Source organism: Caretta caretta, chromosome 1 (genome assembly GCF_965140235.1).
Source record: "Caretta caretta isolate rCarCar2 chromosome 1, rCarCar1.hap1, whole genome shotgun sequence".
Lineage (NCBI taxonomy): Eukaryota > Metazoa > Chordata > Testudines > Cheloniidae > Caretta > Caretta caretta.
In genome coordinates, this window is record NC_134206.1 from 260,834,265 (window position 1) to 260,849,700 (window position 15,436).

The 15,436-nt window shown below is 49.2% G+C and overlaps 1 protein-coding gene across 3 annotated transcripts in view; it reads left to right on the plus strand.

Moving 5' to 3' along the window:
- The window catches only part of CACNA1I (calcium voltage-gated channel subunit alpha1 I), a 132,512-nt gene that overhangs the window by 82,585 nt on the left and 34,491 nt on the right, over positions 1–15,436 (plus strand). For all 3 annotated transcript variants that reach the window (XM_048834627.2, XM_048834615.2, XM_075124188.1), the window contains 14 exons: positions 497–682; positions 1,423–1,540; positions 2,133–2,288; positions 2,565–2,655; positions 4,524–4,726; positions 5,948–6,367; positions 7,159–7,259; positions 8,646–8,769; positions 9,741–9,809; positions 10,603–10,787; positions 11,313–11,439; positions 12,495–12,620; positions 13,866–13,955; positions 14,981–15,173. In XM_048834627.2, the coding sequence (XP_048690584.1) occupies positions 497–682; positions 1,423–1,540; positions 2,133–2,288; positions 2,565–2,655; positions 4,524–4,726; positions 5,948–6,367; positions 7,159–7,259; positions 8,646–8,769; positions 9,741–9,809; positions 10,603–10,787; positions 11,313–11,439; positions 12,495–12,620; positions 13,866–13,955; positions 14,981–15,173 (2,189 nt within the window). The remainder of the gene's footprint in view (positions 1–496; positions 683–1,422; positions 1,541–2,132; positions 2,289–2,564; positions 2,656–4,523; positions 4,727–5,947; positions 6,368–7,158; positions 7,260–8,645; positions 8,770–9,740; positions 9,810–10,602; positions 10,788–11,312; positions 11,440–12,494; positions 12,621–13,865; positions 13,956–14,980; positions 15,174–15,436) is intronic.

Below are 15,436 nucleotides of genomic sequence, written 5' to 3' on the forward strand. Positions count from 1 at the left end.
TGTGAGGCTTAATTAGTTGGTGCATGTAAAGCATTTTGAGGTACTTGGATGAAACATGCTGTAGAAGTGCAAAGTATTATAAAGGAGCTTTCCCCCGTAGGTCCTTATGATACAGCATTTGAACACGCCCCAGTAGCTGAGCAGCTCTTCAATTTTCCCCAGCAAGAAATGCAGTTTTACAGACATATACATACAAAATGTACACTGCATACACATACCTGATTCAGATTCTCTTTTACACCCAGATTTTTTTGCACACGCATATGCACACCCTACCAACACACACACTTGATTCACACAGAATTCTCTTTTACACTGTCTCAGTTCACACAGATTCTCTCTTTTACACACACAGACGCTGCATTGGTGAAAGAGTTCTCTCTCCCTCTCTCACTACCTCCGTCCTGTTTTTCTACCGCTCTCTTTCTTTGTCCCTTTCCGTCTGCATCTCTCCTTGTCCAACTTTCTCTCTCCTCCTTGTCTCTCTGGGCCACAGCATATGGGAGATCATTGGCCAGTCAGATGGGGGGCTGTCAGTGCTGAGAACTTTCCGCCTCCTGCGGGTGCTGAAGCTCGTACGTTTCATGCCTGCTCTGCGACGCCAGCTGGTGGTCCTGATGAAGACCATGGACAATGTGGCCACCTTCTGTATGCTCCTTATGCTCTTCATCTTTATCTTCAGGTGAGGAGGTGTTGTCTTCAGAGCAATTTGAGGAGACATCACAGGGCATATACAAACCCTGGCGCCAATCTCTTTGTGACGCATCCTGCCCAAGTCTTTACTTTAGACATCAAGAGGAACTTGGTTAGTTCTCAGAGACAGATCCTCAGCTGGTGTAAATTGACTGTATCAGCTGAGGATCTGGCCCTCAGGTGTTCACAAGTAGAGGCTTGATGGGGGTTGAGAAACTTTGCCAGCCAGGGAGTCTGCTGATCTGGGTTTCCATTAGAAAGGGCGAATTCTGTCAGTGACCCGTTGTTCACTTCAGGGAACAGTCTGACTCCTCCCTTTCCCCCTCACTAATTATTACAGAAGTGTGGTGTGGAGCACCTGGCAGTATTTCACAGCACACCATGCAGATAAGCTAGAAGTGGGTGGAAACAGGGAATGGAACAAGAGAGAATGGTGGAGTTAGCGGCCATGGGGGCAGGACTGGATGGAGTGGCCAGAAGCTGGGGTTCTTGATGCGTATGGTGGTGCAGGGGGAAGGAGAGGGTGCACGAGGAGATACAGGCTGATCAGTGTTTTGCCTTATTCACCAGTAGATCTTGATGGGTTAGGTATATTTTTATATCCCTTACTCTGGTGACAAGTGGCAGCAGGTTGGATTGTGAAAGAAAAAAGGGGAACTGCTCTAACAAGCTCATTTTGGTGGCAGAGATATTTAAATTGGACACCGTCTCCTCTTCCCCACCCAACAGCATCCTGGGAATGCACATCTTTGGGTGCAAATTCAGCCTCCGGACAGACACCGGAGACACAGTCCCTGACCGGAAGAACTTTGATTCGCTGCTCTGGGCCATCGTCACTGTGTTCCAGGTGAGTCAACACAGCTTCCATGGGCAGGCCAGACAATGGGATTGGAGGGGGATCTCAAAGTGAATTGGGTCAGGAATTAGTTGTAGGTTTGTACAATTGAATGTTACACTCATTCCTGATGACACAAAAACCAATCCACGAGGCTCCAGCATGTGATCCTGAGAGAGGAGCGACGGACACATGCTGTATAATCAAGCAGCTGACATCTTGGCGACCTCCAAGAAGCAAGGAGACAATGGAAGGATGCGGCATTTAGAAAGGTCAAAGCTGTTGGGACAACTCCTGTGTTTAGTGTTGTCACCGTAGCGTGCACACTATGTTTGTGTGTGTCTGTCTCTCCCCATTCGCCTGAGGTCTCTTGAGCTATTGCCATGGAGACAGCGTGAGAGATGGACCATGTTCACTAATGGCAGTCATTAGGCACCTGGGGTGGGATGTTGAGAGAAGATGGGGGAGCCTCACTCTGCAATAGGCATGTGGTGGTTAGATGATTTTCCTCTCACTGCTCATTAATGCAGCCTCCTTCCTCTATAATCCCTTCCACTCTCATTTTGCTCCAGGGGGCTCACACAGCCTCTCTTCTGTCTTGCAGATCCTGACCCAGGAGGACTGGAACGTCGTGCTGTATAATGGCATGGCCTCCACCTCACCGTGGGCATCCCTTTACTTTGTGGCCCTCATGACCTTTGGCAACTATGTCCTCTTCAATCTGCTGGTGGCTATCCTGGTGGAGGGCTTCCAGGCTGAGGTGAGTTGCCACTCCATGGAGGTGAGGAGCAGATGAGGGAGACGGCCTAAGGGGAAGACACCCTTTCCTGGGGGTGTCAAACCACTGATATGGAGGAGGGAACCTGCAAAGGTGACTCAGTCTCCCTCCATTGGCCAGGAGTTCAGCAACTAAGCACTTGCAGACCACACAGGGATTCCTCTATCGTCTGTAGCAATGGACAATCAGAGGGAGCAGAATCCCTTCCCCTGGGGGGCTCATGAGTCACAGACCTTTGCATTGATTTTTCTATTCCAGGGTGACGCCAACCGGTCGTACTCAGACGAAGATCAGAGTTCATCAAACATGGAGGACTTTGACAAGTTCCAGGACAGCCAGGATGTCTCAGGTCAGTGGATTCTCCCACCTCGTTTGCTTTTGTCCTACCAGCAGCTGGGTGAAAAATGTAAATGTGCAAATCTCCCTAAAATCTCATTCCTCTTTCCAAGATGGGACCAGAATGCTTTGGTCCTGACTAAAGCACTTTCATGGCAATGCAGTTTTATGCAGTTTTGTTTGTTTTAAAGTCACTGTCAGCTTGCAATGTCACTTGCAAAAATTAGAGCTATGGCAAAATTCTGTAATGCTGTAGCTAAGGCAAATGTGATCCTTGGATAGCGAAGCAGATCAGAGATATTGCATCAAGTAGGAGCAGGGAGGCCTTACTACATCTGCATACAGCATTGGTGAGACCATTGCTGGAATTCTGTGTCCAGTTCTGGTGTCTACACTTAAATTGGAAAGGATTCAGAGAAGAGCTACAAGAATGATATGAGGTCTAGAAAACTTGCCTCATAATGAGAAAGAAAGTAATCTAAATGATTTAATTTATCCAAGAGAAGGTTAAGAGGTGACTTGATCATGGTCTACAAGTACCTACAGGGGGAAAAGATTTCTCATGGTAAATGGCTCTTTAATCTAGCAGCAAAAGGCATAATGAGATCCAATGGGTGGAAGCTGAAGCTGTGGACAAATTCAGACTAGAAATAAGGGGCACATTTCTAACAGTGAGGATAATTAGTCCTTAGCATAGGCGCCGACTGCATGGGTGCTCTGGGGCTGGAGCATCCACCAGGCAGAGGGGAAGTTGGCGCCTATGATGGCCTGCATTATACAGGGGGTCAGACTAGGCTATCAGAATGGTCCCTTCTGGCCTTAATATCTATGAATGTAATAGAAAAGAGCAGCATATTTATTATTAAGAATATTTTGATTTCTTCTTTCTCCCATCTGTGCCTCTCCCTGGCACCCCGCAGGAGCAAATTAAAGCAGGTTTGCTGGATCCTTAGGATCTGTGAGCAGTGAGGGGGCCCAGTGCAGCAGTGAGTCAGTGAGAATTCAAAGCAGACTGGGAGGAGGAGTGTGTGCATGGGAATTTGGAGAAAGATAAAGGATTTCCAAGGAGGCCACAAAGTTTTGGTGGATCTGGGCCCCAATGAGTCTCAATCTGCCCCTCAGTATTTCAGCCCAACAAACTGATCTGAGAAAAACAGGGAACATGCCTAAAATATTCAATGGCTGCTGGTCTCACAGTTGTAGCGTTTGTTTCAGATGTGTGGATGACTGCCCCCTAATTCTAGCAAGTGGGGACACTGTCTCCCTCATGTGCTCCCAGGCAAGAGCCTTGCAGCATGAGTCTGCAGGGAGAGCTATCTGATTGGCTCGCCAATGGCTTTGCCTGGCCTTAAGCAGAGCTCTCTTGTAGGCACACTCCCTGCTCTGGGTCCATTAGAGCGAAGGAGGCTGAGCAAGTGGACTCAGCTAAGTGAAAGCTGTTGTGTGAAACACCCTTCCCCCTCCAAAGCCAGAAGAGAGGGAATGCTGCCAGCACTTCTCAAAGGGGCAGGGAAAAGTGACAAGGAAGAGAAGATGACATGGGGTGGGTAGAAAGAAAGACAAGTTGCATCATCACTTGTGTTCTTTGGCACCCCACCTCACCTCCTAGAGGGGTGCCCATGGAGGGACAGACATAGTTGAAAGGACTTTAGGGAATCAGTGCACCTAGTGCTTGGGAGAGAGGCCATGGCCTCAAGTCTGTCACTGTCCTGACCCACCCTTTGCATACAACCCAAAGGCACCAGGAAGCAGTGTTGGGTTCTAACAGGGCTAAGCAAACAGAACATTAAAACAGTCACTGAATGGTGCATGAGGAAACTGCAGAAGGGAAAGGAATGTCTTCTTCTCTCTTTCTTTCTCTCTCTGTGTTTTTCTGCTCAGATCCCAGGCTCTGTGCAATTCCCATGACCCCAAATGGACACCTTGACCCCAGCCTACCTTCTTCCAACCAGCCAGTGGCAGCTGGTGGGGTCACAAGTTCTGCCCGGAATTCCCTGCAGCCAGACCAGATCCTCATTGCCTTGGGTTCCAGGAAGAGCAGTGTGATGTCACTGGGGAGAATGACCTACGACCAGAGGTCACTGGTGAGTGAGTAGAACCATGAGTAACATACTTCTTCTGAAACCCAGGGGATCCATTGTCTCAGTGCCATCATCTTGGAATTCCATTGGGGTTCTACCCCTACTGGAAACTTACTAACAGAAGCTTGTTGCCTGGCCCCATTTAGCCTGAGGTGGTCGCCATTTCCAGTTTTTCGATCCATATTCCACTATGACTGGGTGTAGGATTCAAGTGCCTTGTTATCTCCTCTGGAGTCTTCCCTCCAGAATGAAATGTGCATTGACCTCTGAGCCCTCCACCGCAGTTCTGGAGCACAGAGCTTGGAATTATGGTGCCCTGCCTCCTCGGTAACATAAAAAACACATGGAGAACTTCTGCCATTAGGAAAGGATGGTTAATATCAGACCTAACAGGTCCTCTACCTGGAGAAGTTTCTGGAGCCCTTAGTTCAGGTGAAAATCAAAACCTTGACCTGCAGCACCCTTTCCTGTCCTAGGCCTGCCACCTCTGTCTATTCCTCCAGACTACCGTCACTCTCAGTTCTGCCAGTGCACTTCGATCCTGTCCTCTAGCAGCCCTGTTAGTTCAGTGCTTGGGCACTTCAACCACCAACACACACAGCTTTACTGGTGCACTTCAATCCTGATGTGCGGCATACCCTGCTATCCCAGTCCTTTGTTTCTCGTGAGCAGAGATGGCTGCTGGTAACAATTGGTGTTGAGATTTGGTGATGTGGAGGACTAGGCTGAGACCCTCAAACCCATATCTCTTGCTTTCTCCTCTCATTTGGATTGTAAGCTCTTTGAGGCAAAGACTATGGGCTGGATTTATCCATCACCCTGTTCCCTGTGCACCAGTGCAAAGCAAGTGCAAAATACTACCAACCTGATTTTGTAGGGCTTTAGCCCCACTTTCCATTGGTGTAAATGACTACACGAGCCCTTTGCTTTCTAACTTACCTTATGTGTAAAGTGCCTGGCACACAGCTGGGGCTATAAAATAAATATGACAGTGACCAATTAAGAATTATTAATTAATAATAATAATAATTAATTTGATGCCAGATTTACAGAGGTCACCTTTGACTTCACAAAATGCCTCTCCTGGAGGGGTGGGAGAGCAGGGTTTTGTAATCTTGTATTAGGAGATTTAGGGTCCCCAGAGGTGAGTCTTTGATCTAACCTGCTGAGGCCCCATCTTCCCCGTGACCCGAGTCACTGAATCCCTGTCTTCCTCTCTTACAGTCTAGCTCTCGCAGTTCTCACTATGGTGCATGGGGCCGCAGCGGGGCCTGGGGGAGCCGCCGCTCCAGCTGGAACAGCCTGGCTCGGGGACACAGCCTAAAACACAAACCTCCATCTGCCGAGCATGAATCTCTGCTGTCTGTGGAAAGGCACAGGGTGGCGGATGGAGAACGAGAGGGGATGGGAAGGGCCCCTCATCACCGGCGGACGCTCTCGCTGGACATCAAAGATTCCTGTGACCTGGTGGAGCTGACGTCATCAGTCCCATCCAGTCACAGGGCAGCACGGAAGGTGGGTGTGGCTCTGGGCACCAGCGAGCACCAGGACTGTAACGGCAAAATGCCCAATATCGCTAAGGAGATTTTCCCAAAGATGGACGACCGCAAGGAACATGGAGAGGACGAGGAGGAGATAGACTATGTGAGTACAGGGGGCTTCACCAGAGGAGCACCAAGGGCTTACAAGGGGGACAGCAATCACAAGAGATGGGAGGTGAGTTGTGCCAGCCTGGGAGACGTCCATGCTCAAGGCAAGATCAGATCACAGAATCCCTATGGGCTAGCCTGAGGTCTCTCGGAGCCTCAAGCAGAAGAAGACCAGAGTGCTGCTTCTTAGCCAGCCTCCAAGGCTCCGAGGCCCAAAACTGAAGAGATTACTGTGACACTCCAGTGGGGTCAGGGTCAATGGATATTTTAGCAGAAGTTTTCACTGTATAAAATGACATCACTAGGACTTCACTTAGGAGGAAAGATGCCAGTAGATGCCCATTCTGCCTTAGGCTCATTGGCTAGGCTGTGGGCCCAGTACTCTGTCTCCACTGTCCCTGAGGTTCGCGGGTAGTGCTGATACAAAGATCCAGTGTGCAACGGGCAGCATCGGTGTCAGCGTTCCACAGCAGAGTACAGGCTAGCATCAGGTTCAGTTTTAAGGAGTCAGAAGTGAAGTTTGATACTCTTCCTTCTGGGAGGAAAACAGGCTTATGGAATGGCAGGCCCAATGAATTTTCCACCCACCTCATTGCTCCCCCTGTGACTATGACATCAGCTCCTTTCCTCATGTGGGGTTGGGGCGGAGAGGGTAGAGAGAGGAGGATCTGGAGAGGCAATGTATCCAAGTTACTGGTATTTTAGGTTTAAAGAAAAAGGACAGAATGGACTTCTCAGTGAAGTGGGGAGGTGGCCAGTGACAACCCAGTCCCTTGTGTCCTGCAGAGCCTGTGTTTCCGCATCCGGAAGATGATGGACGTATATAAGCCAGACTGGTGTGAGATACGGGAGGATTGGTCCATCTACCTCTTCTCTCCACAAAACAGGTTCGCCCCAATTTTGTCGGTGGAGAGGTGGTTTAGTATAATCCTGTTGCAGCAGCCATGTACATGGGTTGGATGCTGAGCCTGCAGTTTTAAACTTTCAAAGATGGGAATGATTTTGTTGCTTCCAGTCACAGACTCTCCACCCAACTCTTGTTTGGTCCCTGAGGTGGGGGTAGAGAAGGGGAATCCTGAAAGGCTACTGTTGTTTTCCTTCCGGGGAATGCTCTGTTTTTCCTCAGTGTAACTTAAGGCAAGGCAGAGAATACTAATTCTGACCAAAAAAGATGATGAATGTATTCTTAACTTATCTGTGCCATTGGCAATGTCTCTGGTGGCACAAGAGTGGCCTGCATTGCATTAGAGGCCACGAAGTTGACTTATTAGCAATCCAATCACACTTTGTTTGGGCAAAGTTAGTATTCTCTGCACTTACCAAAATAAATATTAGAAGAACTCCTCCTTCCACCAGGAGGAAACAGTGTTTATCACCAACCATCAGCATGCTATACCACAGGGTAACAGCTCATGGAAACAAGAAGGTTTCATCATAACTGCTGGAAGATTAATCTTGGCTGCACGTGCTGATCTCCTACCTATTGTACTGGTTATGGCGGCTTTTAGAGAAGCTGGAGGGCAAAAGAACTAGTCATCTATTTTCATGGCAGTTATTCCTCATCAGCTGGCAGCACAAGGGAGTTTGATGCCTAGAACACTCTGGTAATCCCAGCACAGACATATCATGATAGGAAATTTTAAGTTGGGGGAGAGGGGGTGGGTTAAAGATTGTGACTCATCATCACCCTGTGAGAGCAGAGCTTAGAGAGGAAGGGTGGGGTGGTGCTTTGGGCATTTCTCTGGGGCTTGGGAGACTGAGGTTCAATTCCTTGCTCCAACACAGATTTCCTCTGTGACTTTGGGTAAGTCACTTAGCCTCCCTGTGCCTTAGCTCCCCATCTGTAAAATGGGGATAACAGCTCTGCCCTACCTCACAGGGGTGTTGTGAGGAGAAAGAAATAAAAGTACTGTGGTGATGGGGGGCATATAAACAACTAGAATAGACAGACAGCGCTTCGGGGATAAGGTCCTTACAAATGCAGGTGGTTTCTCAGGAGGAGCTCTTTAGAGAATTATTATTACTTGCATTGAGGTTAGCCCAGGCATGGAGCAGGACCCTGTTGTGCTAGGTGCTGTACAAACACCAAACAAAAAGACAGTTCCTTCCTGAACAAATATGTGTCCTTTCCAGTCTGGTAATGTGCACAACAGGGCAGCTGATTTTACACTAGAGAATGTTACAATTCAGGCAGAACTCTCTTTCTCCATCCCCCGCCATACCCAATTTAATTTCACCCCAGGCACATGGGTCCTTTTGGAACTCTCTTGCAGGTTCCGCATCCTCTGCCAAACCATCATTGCTCACAAGCTCTTTGACTATGTTGTTCTGGCCTTCATCTTCCTGAACTGCATCACCATTGCCCTGGAGAGACCGCAGATCGAGCATCGGAGCACGGTGAGCAAACTTGCACCCTCAACCTTTTTTGGCTGAACACAACCCCTGAACAGGTGTGGTGGACAAAGTTCAGTAATTCTCTGGGCATTGCATAGGCTCTGGATAAGCCCCAGTGCTGGAGAGTAACCCCCATCCCCCAAATACACACACCCCCCTCCATGATTTCTCTGTATGGAATAAGAGGCCTGCTTGCCTCCCTTTCAAGGCCTTAAAATAGTATAATCCTTCTTTCTCAGGAGTAGCTTCCTATATCATGGAAGGCAGAAGGGTCCTCCAGGCCCTCACAGTTGGGAGGTGGCTTGCCAATGGGAGTCAAATAACTAGGGACCATGAAACTAAAAGAGGGTGGTAACCTGGCTATGTAGCAGTGTGCCCGTGGGAATGGCATGCTAGGATTCAAGTGTGCTGTTTCTGCATTGGCTTTGAATGTGGATCTGGGTGCTGTGGTTGGGGAGAGGCTGGTCTGCTTCAGTGGGTGAATATATTCTCGGTTCTCCTCAATTCATTCTTAACAGAGGTCACAGCTGAAATGGCTTTTTGAGTGTCTCTGCTGAGTCCACATCGCCAAATGACACCACAGTTAGGTGAAGTCTGGGCTCAGGAGAGGTCCAAGAGTGGGGTGACAGGGCTGGGCTGCCAGTCAGCATTGTGTTGCATTGCCAGGTGATGAAAGTCTCCATAGCTGGATTAGCAGCAGATGCTGCAGATCACAATTACAGTGCATTAGTGAGCTGTATGGGAGTTGCAAGACTGGAGTAACAGGGAACACTGAAGGTCAGGACCGAGGTGCATTAGCTGAGCCGGGCGAGATGAAGGTTGTTCAGCATGTGCCCTTGGCTGTAGCCAGTGCTCTCACTCCCACCTTCACAAGACAGTGAAATTTGTCAAGTTCATAACAAAGGATTTAGTAAACTCACAGAAGTGTGGAAATGTCTCTCAGTGTTTTAGGGGCTTTTTTCTGTTCTTTCTAGGAGAGGATCTTTCTCACCGTATCCAATTACATTTTCACGGCAATCTTCGTAGCTGAGATGACACTAAAGGTAAGTCACCTGGAGACAGTCAGCCTTTGCCCATGTGTCATGGGCCCAACACATCTGCCCTCTACTTGTCATCTTTCCTCAGTCCATCCATCCTTTCAGTCTTCCAGGGAGGTCCACCCACTCCTCATGAACTCTGTCATGGTAGGGGCATGTCCAACCATTGGGTTTGAATCTCATTTTCAGATTTGGATGCATGAAATTAAACACTTTTTAGACATCTAAACAAGGGGCCTGGTTTTCAGAGGTGATGAGCATTCACCATTTCCACTGACTTCGGTAGCATCTTCTGGTGTTCAGCAGCTCTGAAAAGCAAACTACTTATTTAAGTGTCTGAATATGGATTTAGGTGCTTAATTTTGCATACTCAAGTTTGAAAAATTTGGATTAAGTGATTTACATAAAGTCACCAGAAGAGCATGGATGAGAGCCCCTATCTTCTGACTGCATGCACCTTGTCTTATCCTCTATACATCACCATCTCCCTCCAGTGCGGTAGTGCTCGGGGGAGTGGAGGAGATATTGGTTGAGAGGTGAGAGGACTTCATCAAGGCTTTGGTGGGTCTTTATTGTTTTTTCTAGAACATTTGCACTCCAGCATTTGATTTCTGAGCCTCCATTTTTACTTCACAGACTGTGGGTCTTTTCTGAGAAAGCAGATGAGTATCAATGTCATGGAAGGGTGAAAGATGGGTCATCATTGCTTCTTCACCTGTTGCTATCGAGTTATTAAGTACCTTCCCTCTGGATGGTGGAGAGTTTAACTCCCCATGCTCTCCCTCCTCCTGTCCTGCAGGTGGTCTCTCTAGGCCTATATTTTGGGGAGCAGGCCTATCTCCGCAGCAGCTGGAACATCCTAGATGGCTTCTTGGTCTTTGTGTCCCTCATTGACATTGTGGTCTCAGTGGCCTCTGCTGGAGGAGCTAAAATTCTGGGGGTGCTCCGGGTCCTCCGACTGCTGCGCACATTACGTCCTCTCAGGTGAGAACCCCATGGGCAAATTCCTAGTCTTCCATCCTCTCTCTCACTCTGTCCCTTCCTCTATCCAGCCAGGAATGGCTCCCACACAGTGCCAGTATTAGAACATGCTTTATGGAGAGACAGGGCATTGGCCAAGACCCCCAGGTTAACCCCTCACACACACACACACACACACACCTTAGCGTCCTGTTGGGCTGTGCATCAGAAAAGGGCTGATGGAACATCCTACTAGGGATGAGAATGTTGTGTAGTGTCCTCTCCACGGGGATGTTTCTCTTAACTGTGCAGCTTCTCCTCCAGCCCCTAAGGTAGTCACTCCAATATCCTCATTAGGTAACGTGCCCAAGTCCTGCTGTGAGGGACTCAAACCCACAGCATTCAGGCCTAAGGGAGAGCACGCTGTCCACTGGATGATAGCTGCACCATGATATCTGGGGTGCTACTGTTGTCTGATTCTGAAAACACAGGGGAAGAAAGAACTCTGCCATCTCTCTGTGTCACCCCCTCATGCTCCATCCCTTCCAGGGTCATCAGCCGTGCCCCAGGCCTGAAGCTGGTGGTGGAGACACTCATCTCATCCCTCAAACCCATTGGGAACATTGTCCTCATTTGCTGTGCCTTCTTCATCATCTTTGGCATCCTGGGTGTGCAGGTAGGGTTGTTGTTGTCTATCAAGCACCCACAACGTGCTCGGCACTGTACTGCCATGTAGGAAACATAATGTAGACACAATTAAGCAGATGGAGTTGTGGCGGGGGGCGCAGGGAGGGGGGGAGTGGGCCAGGCATCCCAGGACACCTTCCTGATCCTCTGCCCTGCTCTGTCCTCCTTTATGTAGTTCTCATCATAATGATTCTTAAGCCTTTGGCAGTGGCAGGTAGGGTCAGTGCTGAAGTCTTTCAACAGTAGAGACTGATATTCAGATCATGGTGTTAGCAGAGCTGAAGAGAAGGCCCAGGAGTGGAGAAGCAGCTGGGCGTGCTGCAGGTCATGACTCTGATGCAGTGACAGAGCAGTGTCAGTTGGGGCAGCCGCACAGGGGCCTGCGTGATGCCTGGCTCTAGGCAGTTCTTTCTCTCCCCTTTGTTCCAAGCGCTAAATCCACACACAATGTGGCATGTGTCAGGGAGGGGAGGGGGGACGGAGGCAAGCAGGGGGGAAGTTAATCCTCCCTATTTTAGGCTTGTGCTGCAGAGGAGTGCTGGAGTGGGTGTTACTTCCGTCTCAGAGAATGTGCGATACTTAGTCTGTATGCAGACTGTTCTGATGAGCCTGTACAAATGCACAATCCAGTACCCTCCATATGGAAAAGGAGCCTGGGGCAGAAGAACCGCATCAGTGTTCCTTTATTTAAAAGTATCGGTGAAGTAGGCAATATTTTTCTGGGTCTTTGCTCTCACAAGAGATCTTTTTCCCTTCAGTACACCTAGCAGCCATCTGAGGGAGTGGATGGCTCTGGGGGATTGGGCATGGGGTGTTTCATATCTAGATCATTGGTTCCAATCCAGCCCCAGCAGGCCACTACATGGCTGTCAGAGTGGGAGGACTTTCAGTCACTACTGACCCAGGGCAAGATTATAATCGGTGACAGAGAGGCGAAAGGCTCCATGTCCGCTCCTAATCTGAGGAGCTTCCTATTGCTCTTTGTCCCCTGACACTGAGGAAGTCTGAGTGAGACTCACTGACCAAGTCGCTTCCATCTTATAGCTCTTCAAGGGGAAGTTCTACCACTGCCTTGGGATTGACATCCGTAACATCACCAACAGGTCTGACTGTATGGCCGCCAATTACAAGTGGGTACACCAAAAGTACAACTTTGACAACCTTGGACAGGTATGTGCAGGACCCTCCAAGCCCCCTCCTCTCACGTGAACCTGGGCTGTGCTTTGCCCCTTTGGGTGTCTCCCACCAAAGCCACACTCACTCATTTCGAGGGGAAGGGTGGAGTGTTCCAAAACATACTCTGAGCCAGAGGAGGCAGTCATGTGAACAGGGGGTGGGGGTGGAGGCTGGTTAGACATGGGTGTCCAGGTTAAAGCAGAGTAACTCGTGTAAGGATGCAGCTTCCATGCTGAAGAGGGGGGAAAGGGGGATGTAACAGCTCAAGCAACTCACATGAGTGTAAGCTAAAGGCAGGGGATGGGGGGCGGGGGGCTGCTTTTCCTTACACTCTCCTAGGTGTGCCTCTTCTTGCTAGCCCCTGACCTCCCTCAACATGTAACACCCGGTTCCTGACCCATGCTTAGGGGTGAATCCTGCTTTCACTTGCACAGGAGCACCTTCCATTGGCATTGCATGTAAATGATTGCAGCTTTGAGCCCTTACGGCCTGATTCTCTGAGCAGGGTGTGACTCAAGGGTAACTCGCTGAGGTCAGTGCAGTTAAAAAACAGTGAAAGGAGAATCAGGCCCTTCATAAGCAATTTACACCCCCGTTTACATCGCCGAGGAGTTGGGCCAATGGTGTCTGTGCAATCTGCGTGTCTGCAGTCCCCTTAGGCACCACCAAGGAAACGGATTGGCAGAATCCTCCCTTCCTCTCTGCAGCCTCCCTACCAGTCCTGTCAGTGGAGCGCTGCCTTCTAAGGCAAGGGGCCACTCCAGGCTCTTTGGTTTCTGAGCTAAGGCCCATGCATGCAAGTAGGGAGGCTTCCTCAAAGGCAGGGGTGGCCGGTGGGTGTTTTCTGATTGTGTTGGCCAGATCTGCCATGGCTCTTGTAGATTTCGCCATGTCTCTAGCCTTTATATATTTTCACAGTCAAGCAGCAGGCCTGTCGTCCTGAGGTTTTCTGTGTTTTAATTCATCTGCCTGATGCAGTTGTTGCTGAGTTCATTTGTCCCTGGGGAGGGGAAACCTTTTACTCTGGTGCTTCCACAGGGCAGACTTGCATAATGGTCCCTCTCTGCTGGCAGCTCCCCTCCCTCTCCCATCTGTTAGTAGTTATGCAGATGACAAGTGCTTGGAGGATGACACCTTGAGTTTTAATTATGTTTTGTGCCTAAGAACTTAAAACCTGAACCATCCCAACCCTACCGCACACAGATGCTGTGTGTCTGACGTGTTTCTCTTGTGTTCCAGGCCCTGATGTCCCTCTTCGTTCTGGCCTCCAAAGATGGTTGGGTCAATATTATGTATAACGGACTAGATGCTGTGGCTGTTGACCAGCAGGTATAGAGAGTTCCTTCGAAACTGATCATGCCATCTAGACCTCCTTCAGGCAGGAAGGTGGAAGCATGCTGTATCAGCCAGCTTTTGGTACTTCCTCTCCACCCAATAGCATTTTATAGCATTGCTCAACCCTGTCCATCTGCGAGCCCCTTCTCTTCACTTTCGTTATTACTGGTGGGTCAGTGCCGTGGTTCTGCATACGCAGGGAAGCGTGTTTGGAAGTGATTAGCCTGATGTAGCTGGGGAAGTTATGCAGGCTGGGTCTTTATGTATCCTGTGATACCTTTGAAGCAGCAGTCACCCATGTCTTTCTCGACATGGTGCATCCACCAGATTTACAGTTGGTTCCTCTAATTGCTTATAAATTGGGATCCTCTGTCCCTGCAACTAAGTCCCAATGGTATCCAAAACTCACATTGACTTGAGTAATGCAGGGTCAGGCCCCTGGCAAAGGTTGCAGCGACAGAGGACTGAATGGCAGTGAGGATACTATCCTTACCCTCTGTTCTCAGCACTAGAAGTGCTGTTGGTCTTTTAAAACCCTCAGTGGTGAGAAACCTAGAAACAGTAATGAGAAACTTTTCTATTTGATCCTGAATGACACCTGCTTTCAGGCACCCCTCACCTTTCAGGAGTTCCCCCATTGCACCTTAGAGGTGTGATTTACCTACCCTCAGCCCAACACACCTTTTCTTCAGGTATCTTTAGTGTCTGTCATATTCTCTGATGTTTTAATTGTCCATTTGATCTGTTGTGATTATATTGGAATTGTAGGTGCAGCATCCTGAGTGCTTTATTATTATTATAAACTTCTCCTTGACTTCCAGACACCCAGACTATTTGTTGCTCCTACCTTCATTTTCATAATCCTTTCCCAACCAGCCAATCACAATCTGTTGATCTCCCTCATTTTCACAATCCTGCCACTTCCAGCCAATCACAACCTGCTGCTCTCCTTCATTTTCATAACCCCACCTCTGACTCCCAGTCAGCCAATCACAGCCTTTCTTTTCTTTTCTTCCCAGCCAGTGACCAACAACAACCCCTGGATGCTCCTTTACTTCATCTCATTCCTCCTCATCGTCAGCTTCTTCGTTCTCAACATGTTCGTGGGGGTGGTGGTGGAGAACTTCCACAAGTGCCGGCAGCATCAGGAGGCAGAGGAGGCACGCCGGCGGGAGGAAAAGCGCCTCAGGCGCCTGGAGAAGAAGCGCAGGAGTAAGGCACAGCCTCAGTGTTTGGTTGGTTCGTAGGCCAAGGTTTTCTGAGAAAAACCCCCTCCTCCTCCTCCTCCTCTTCTTTTATTTTTTGACTGATCAGTTTCTCTATAACAGCATCTCTGTCAATGCTCTCAGCACTGCTCTGCTCTCGGTGGGACACCGCTGCCGGGCTGCCGCATTGCCTGACGCCCCCAGCCAGCTACCCTCGCGTCAGAATCCCAGCAACAGAGGGTAGAGGTGACAGGGTGCTTGATGGCAACT